Source organism: Lepidothrix coronata, unplaced genomic scaffold (assembly GCF_001604755.1).
Source record: "Lepidothrix coronata isolate B3197 unplaced genomic scaffold, Lepidothrix_coronata-1.0 Scaffold91, whole genome shotgun sequence".
Lineage (NCBI taxonomy): Eukaryota > Metazoa > Chordata > Aves > Passeriformes > Pipridae > Lepidothrix > Lepidothrix coronata.
The window spans coordinates 400,479-407,918 of NW_016690271.1; the positions used below are offsets into that span (position 1 = coordinate 400,479).

The window sequence follows — 7,440 nt, forward strand, 5'->3', positions numbered from 1 at the left end:
TAAATAGCTGTTAATTTTAAAGCACTTGGAAAATTATACGTGTATATACGTGTATTTACGTGTTTCACTGTAATGCCTCACATGTGAGTAGTCTGGCTGATGCTGAAAATGGAGCAGTTCTTCCTGGGTGCCAAGGTGAGGAAGGTGGTGATGAGGTGACCTCAGCCTGAACAAAAGAGCTTTTCAGGCAATCACTCTCAATGGAGTAATTCAGGAGTAATTCCCAAAATTACTCCCGAAGTGGGGGAGCACAAGCCGAGCCCATTAGCAGAGTGGTCGTGGGACTGGGAGCACAGGAGGTTTGGTGTGGTGCAAAGGGAATGAGAGATACATTGACGACTGGAGGTAGCCTGGGCTTGGATATCTGGAATGGTGGGACAGAGGTTGTGCTCAAAGATGGCAAGAATAGAGTTAAGCTAAAAGCTTGGGCAGGGTGGATGAGCACCCTGCTCATAGGAATAGGAATGAGGTGCCAAAGCACCATTTTGACCAAACAGAAAGGTATTCAATGGTTTGGTTTTTTTTTTTTTTTCTGGAATGTCTCCATCAAGATGCAGGGCTCTTTGTTTTTCTCTTCCCTGCTCAAAACCAGCAGCACTTTCCAGGAAGTGAAGATCAGTGTGATTCCAGCCACTTCAGGCGGCAGCAGCATAAATCAAGGCTGTGTTGAGCTCTGCAGCCTGGTAGGCACATGTCTGTCTGGGGTCTCCCACAGACCATCACCAGGGTGGGGGCCGAGTTAATCAGGTCACCAGGGTGACTGGCACAGCCCTAAATGCAGTTCCTGCATATGGATGCCCCGGGCTGTGGGATTGGCAGCTTCACTGGTGACTGCTACGCTGCTCAACTCCAAGGTCGTTCAGAGCGGGAGTTGCCCATAAAATAGCCATTAAAGTAGTGTTTATACTTAATTTGGTGTTTTGTGATCAACATATTCATTTAGAACTATTTCTTTTCCGGGATCCTTTTTAGTATTACATGGCACTTATGGAGAGTGGAGTGAGGAAAATACCTAAGCCCTTCTATGGCATGAAAAAAACAGGTTGGTTAATGGTTATTGATGGATAGCAAATGCTTTGTGATTTATGGCAGAACAAGTCAGCAGAGCGTGGAGTCTTGCAAAACACATGAGACACGTTGAGTAAGCTCAGAGCCTGCACTGGTTGGCCAACTGGTGAAGTACAGATAATCCCAGTTAAATATCATTAATTGTTATCCCTGTGTATATGTTTTCCATTGTTCAGGATCATGTTGCAGTTGTCATCTGGTGATGATTAGAAGCACGCTGGTGTGGCTACCAGAAGTGCTTCATTTCTGTTAGGAAAAGGTGGTTTCCCCGGTGCCATGAGATTTGCACCAGTGTGTAATAGCATCATTATTTCTTTTAATGTATAGGATGCTGCCCAGTCAGCACTGTCCACTGTTATATAATACTAGTCAGTCATGTGCTGGCCAGATGAGAGTCATGTTATTGCACTGGTTTGAGCACTGAAAAAAGAATTCTTTGAAGCACTCGTTTTGTCATGAATTTTTTTTTATAACAGTAGAAAACCCTCTCAGATGGACTACAAGTACAGGACACGTACAGAATGCTTCAGATCACCCCTTAGGCTCCATCTGTGGCCATTTATAATGTGTATTTTATGTATTAAATCTGTAGTACGACTACAGCCTGTGTGAGTACTGGTGCTCTACACTGGACCCTCATCCTAGTCTGTGGTCAGGGTGCACTCAGATGCACTGACACCTGGGGTTCCCCTGAGCCTCTCAGCGGGAAGGAGCTGTGCTGAGCTGGGATTTCTCCACTGGAAGTGACAGTCGCATCAGGGTCCTTTCAATTTTCCTCTTGTCCTTCATCTCACAGCATTTGCTGCACCGACAGCACGAGCTTTGCTCGTGTGCTGAGCTCGGCTGGAATACGGTTTACGGGTGCCAGATCCTGGCAGTGGGGTTTGGGAATGTGATGAGTGGTGAGCCGGAGGGGCCTCCAGCTCTGACAAGATCTGGAGTTGCCCCAGCAGCCACTGGAGCTGCAGTGGGAGAACTCCCATCCCGGAGCTGAGCCGTCCCCTCCAGCTGTAGATGACTAACTGAAGCTGTGTGGGCCGCTGGCTGTCCCTGTATCTCTTCCCCTAAACACTGGAGCCTTTGTCTCTGGCCTTATCGTGCCCCTGCCCTGACAGAGCCTCTCTGTGCTCTCCTGCCAGCGCTGCGCTGGGTTCAGGGGGCTTTTCTTCAGCTGCTCTTTGTCTCCGGGTGTTTATTGTGCTGCTGCAGAGTGTGTGTGTTTGGGAGGGAGGAGGAGGGGCTCCTGTTTGTGTGGGCTTTATAAACCCAGTGCATTCTTCAAAAGAGATGCTGAGCAAACCGGGTGGTGTTAATATTAACCCCTCAGTGCCCTGCATTGCTGCAGCGAGAAAAATGCTGTGGGAGGGTTATGAAGTTGCTGTGTAAGGCAGGGAGGCTGCTTCCCCTCTGGTCTTAATGCCCTTTGATTTTCTGTGAGTGGTGCACATATGCACCAGGCAAAGACCCTCCCAAATCAGGAGAGATGGAATTGATTCTAGGAGTCCTTCTGGAACTTGTTTTTATTGCAAACACTGGCTCACTGACCCCTTCTGTTTGCAGAACTCTCCCTTGCATCCTGTTTATGTGGCTACATTGGACAATATCTCTTCATTCTACCATATCCCCAAACTTTATGGCCCTGTGCTTTATGGCTTTGCCTTTTGAATAAGGTACTGAAAGCAGGATTTTCTTAAATTCACAGTTGCCACTTGAAGTGGCATATGATACCTTCCCTTTGAAGCAGCTTCTTTTCTTTAACCAGCTTGTTAAAACTTCCATGGTTTGGATGGCTCCTGTGTCTTCAGTGCCCATGATCACACATTTCAGGAGGGCTTTAAAAAATGAAGATCAGCAACTCATAAACTTTATTTCCCTTATAATCACACTGTTGATTGGTGGGAAAGAGAACCCCAACCAACAACTAAACAGAACAGTGTCAACTCTCTAACCTCCTTTTGCTCTTCCTCTGTAAGAGGATGGGAATGTATTACATGGAAAATATCTCTGTGAAGAGACAGAAGAGAAGCTGCAGCATCACAATTGTCTTAGTGTTGGAATTGCCATAGAGAGTTTTATATTTCACTGAGTCTGTGGTCAGCATAAATGTTTCAGCCCTTTTTTATATTATGATCTGCCTAAATGCAAATAGTTCTGTGTGTGATAAAAATACTTTTTTTTTCCAGATACATTATCTTTTCTTAAATTAACTGACATTTTCCCCAGAAATCAGTAGAATTAGATTAAGCATTTTACAAAGTACTGTAAAGAATCTTTACTTCCAAGTAATTAATATCCTTATGTTGGGGATTGTAGTTCATGTATTGCAGCATCTGTGTATTATATTATTACACTGGGAAAAAGTTAAGCAGGCTGTGTTCCTTTGCAGGGGGTAGGAAAAGAAGAAATGCAGAATAATAGGAGCTTTTGAAACATGAATCCACACAGTCATGACTAAACCTATTCAACCACTCAGGTGGTTTTTTTCCAAGACTGCTCTGGGCTTTAGCATTGTTGTTGTGTGACTTGTTTTCTTTATGCACCAGCTCAATTAGCTTCATCTCTTCTTCTTCTTGAAGGCACAGTTTCGGCTGCAAAGCGCACAGGGATCCCAGCACCCCGGGAAATCTCATCCTCTGTCTCCAGGGAGAGAGCTGTGCTGCGTGGTCAAGCCAATGCCAGGAAAACACAACCCAGCCCCACCTCTTCTGGTGCACCAACTCCTACCAAACACGTGCGCCCCACCAGCAAGTCCAAGCAAGAGAATGAAAGTGGTGACAAGGCTGTTCTGGAATCTCAGGTTAAAGAGCTCCTGGCAGAAGCAAAGACAAAAGATTCTGAAATTACCAAACTTCGCTGTGAGTTGAAGAAATGCAAAGAGAAAGGGTCCCTTAATGCTGAAGGAATGGGTGCTTCCAGCCAAAATTTAGAAACAGTATCACCTGTTGACATAGATCCATTGATACGGTCTCTTCAGGAGAAAAACAGGACTTTCCAAAAAGAGCTTGCTAGCCTGGGAGAAGAAAACCGTGTGTTAAAAGAGAAATTGCTTTATCTGGAGAACTCCCCTCTGTCAGACACAACAACAAGCAGTGGAGGTGACAGCAGCCTCCCAACCCCAACTACCCAGGAGTCCAGTTTTGGAAGCCCATCCAAAAATGCATCGAGAGGTGAAGTGGAGGAGCGCAGGCAGCACGTGAACGGGGGTGCCCTGCGCAACTCTGGTTCTTCCAGCAGTGATGTAACTAAAGCTTCCCTGTCCCCTGATGCATCTGATTTTGAGCACATAGCAGATGTACCTTCCAGGCCAACATCTGCCAACAGCAACCACTTCAAAGGTTCCAAATGCTCCACTGCAGGAAGTTCTCCAAACAATATTAGCGACCTCTCTGTTGCGTCCCTTACAGAGAGAATACAAAAAATGGAGGAGAATCACCACAGCACAGCAGAAGAATTACAAGCCACTTTGCAGGAGCTGTCGGATCAACAGCAAATGGTGCAGGAGCTGACAACAGAAAATGAGAAGTTAGTGGAAGAGAAGGCTCTCCTGGAGACTTCCTTCTGTCAGCACAGAGATAGAGCAGAACAGCTGAGCCAGGAGAACGAGAAGCTGATGACTCTCCTCCAAGAGCGATCCAAGAATGAAGAAAGCAGAGCTCAGGAGGGAAAGGTCCTCGAACTGGAACAGAAGTGTGCAGAAGTTCTTGAAAAAGCACAATTTGAAAGAGAGAAACTGCTCAACATTCAGCAGCAGTTAACCAGCAGCCTGCGAAGCCTGGAAAGGGAACATCAGGATGCCCAGCAGGTGATTAAAAGCCTGAGAGAAGAAAACGAGAAGCTGCTTAAACTTCTAGAGGTGGAACAGCAGAGCAACAGCACAGCGACAAAAAGTCTGGAGGACTGTAAAATTGCCTTGGAAGGTCTGAAAATTGAGAATGGCTCTCTCAAAACTCAGCTGGAGAATGAGAAACAAAAGGCTGCAGAAATCAACGTGATGGGCTGTGCCCCTGATGACTCAGAGGTGCAGGAGATGCTCAAAGTGGCCCACGCAGAAAAGGCTCAGTTAGAAGCCTCTTGCACTGAGCTTAAACAAGAGCTGCTGAAGGCAAACAGTGAACTAAAGCACATGCAGGGTCTGCTGTCTAAGGTAAAGCAGTAACAGCTGTAAAACAGAAAGATTGTTTCTGTCCTTCCATAAATAGGTAATTATTGGTCTTTAGGTTGCTGTCGAGCCATGGATTATAAACTTCCAGGATTTAAATTACATGAATTAGTTTTGAATAGAAGCTGGGGTCGTATGGTGTTGTCTCAGTTGCTGCTGCTGTGTGCATATTTTCCCAGGAGTAACTGTTAATGTAGCTGTATTTATAAATTCAAAACTATTTTGTCCTAATATCTTCTGCAGAATTGACTCTTGTAATAAGTAGAGTTGTGTTTATCAAAATTGGAGCAAAGAACAGGTCAATAAAAAATTACTTTGATATTGTGTGAACAAATGTTAGTGTAAATCACTTGCTAATTAGATGGAGAGAAGGGCATGAGTAGTTAGCAGTGAATATTAAATTCTGAATAATTAATCATAATTAATTAGCAGTGAACTGTGGATGTCATTGATCATGAGAACACAAGGATCTGAGTTAATTAACTTCTGAGTTAATGCTTAGAGGAGCTGGTAGTTACAGCAGTATGACTAATGTTGCAGCATCAAGCTCCACATGAGATTATTTTCATAAAACTAAAATACTTTTACAAAACTGAGAAATACTCTGTTTTGGGATAGGTAAAATAATGGCAAAAAAAATTTTAAAAAGATTGATTTTGGAACAATTTTCCTCTACCTCATTTAGTACTTTTAGCTTTGCTCCAAACAAGTTTACCCCAGTTATTGTTCTCATTTTCTGTGGATATTCAGAAGGGAGCTGCAATGTGAGGCATCATACAACAAGTGTTAATAAAGCACAGGCCAGTGATTGTGTCCCACTGCTGCAGAAAGAGTGATAGTGTGTGCAGTCCTTCCTGTATGGGGAAGGGATCATGAGAAGAATGATAAAATTGGCTGCAGAGGAAGAGAGCATTGCCAAAAAGCACCTCCATGATGTGAGTGATTTAGAAAATCCAGATGTCCTTTCAGCTTAAATAGGTGACCACAGCAAATGGAGTTAGTAGAGGAAGCTCCCAAGTGCTTTCTGGAGCTGCAGCTCATGAAGAATAAATGAAAAACTGCTGAGTGCTCAGACTCTGGACCAAACTTTTATTGCTTGGTTTGGAAACCACAGATTTCCTCCTTTTTACTCTTCCTTTCCCTCGAATTAAGCTGTTTTGAATCATTGGCTACTTGTGACACCCAGACAAGACCACAGGCTTCTGTAAGGCTGCCCTTCACTCAGGCTGTGCCAGTGCTGCTCACTGAATTGGCAGCCTGCACCTTTTTCATACTCAGAGAGCTCCCCCCAAAGCTGGAAGCATTGATCTGTGGGCCTGAGCCAACAAAGTGAAGTGCAGCAGATTCCCCCTTCAGTATTTCCAGATGTCCTATATCCAGAAATATACTTATCTGCAGTAGCTGGCTCTGCTGTGTACGTTTTCACAGTCCATTGAAAATGCACACGGTAGAAGCAGCAAACTGTTGGTGTGGATGAACTGATCATGATCTTGGCCCTAAGGCAGTGATATCACTTTCATAATGTGATACATAAATAGATGTGGAACTTTCCGGGAATATAATTCCTCTCTCTGTTCATTAAGTACAGAGACTGGTTTGGAATTATGGTCATCATATAGAAAATTTAATTTCCTTTGCAGCATCTCATTTTATCATCTTCATTACCAGGGAAGAAAACTGACATTCATAGCTCATCTGCATTTCCTGAGGCTGTTTCATGTACACAATGCTTAGAACACGGGTTCAGTTCTGAAGTCCATGAGATGCCCAGTAAAGCCTCTAATGAGTGATATCTCTTAAGGAATAAAGACAGACTTGCATCTTTGTTTCCTCCCTTCCAGGCTGAGAATGAGTATGGTCAGCTGAAGGAGGTGTGTGACCGGCAGGCTGAGCAACTGAGCAGAACCAGCCAGAAGCTGCAGGAAAAAACATCAGAGAATGAAGCAGATATAAAAAACCTGAAGGAGACCATTTTCGAGTTGGAAGACCAGGTGGAACAACATCGTGCTATAAAACTTCACAATAACCAGCTCATCAGTGACTTAGAAAGTAGGTGGAGCTCAAAAAAAAGGATTTAAATTAACTTACTCGGGGGGCTCAGTTATGGCTGCAACAGGGAGGAGGAAGCATGTCCTTTACTAGTATTCCAATTTTGGCTGTTCCCTTCTGTTCATGCACAAAAGTACTATTTTAACAGTTAGTGCTATAGATAT

The 7,440-nt window shown here is 44.2% G+C and overlaps 1 protein-coding gene across 8 annotated transcripts in view; it reads left to right on the forward strand.

The window, feature by feature from the left end:
• Positions 1-7,440, forward strand: part of SPECC1 (sperm antigen with calponin homology and coiled-coil domains 1) — a 92,312-nt gene that overhangs the window by 50,448 nt on the left and 34,424 nt on the right. For all 8 annotated transcript variants that reach the window (XM_017821691.1, XM_017821698.1, XM_017821699.1 and 5 more), the window contains 2 exons: positions 3,645-5,212; positions 7,069-7,276. In XM_017821691.1, the coding sequence (XP_017677180.1) occupies positions 3,645-5,212; positions 7,069-7,276 (1,776 nt within the window). The remainder of the gene's footprint in view (positions 1-3,644; positions 5,213-7,068; positions 7,277-7,440) is intronic.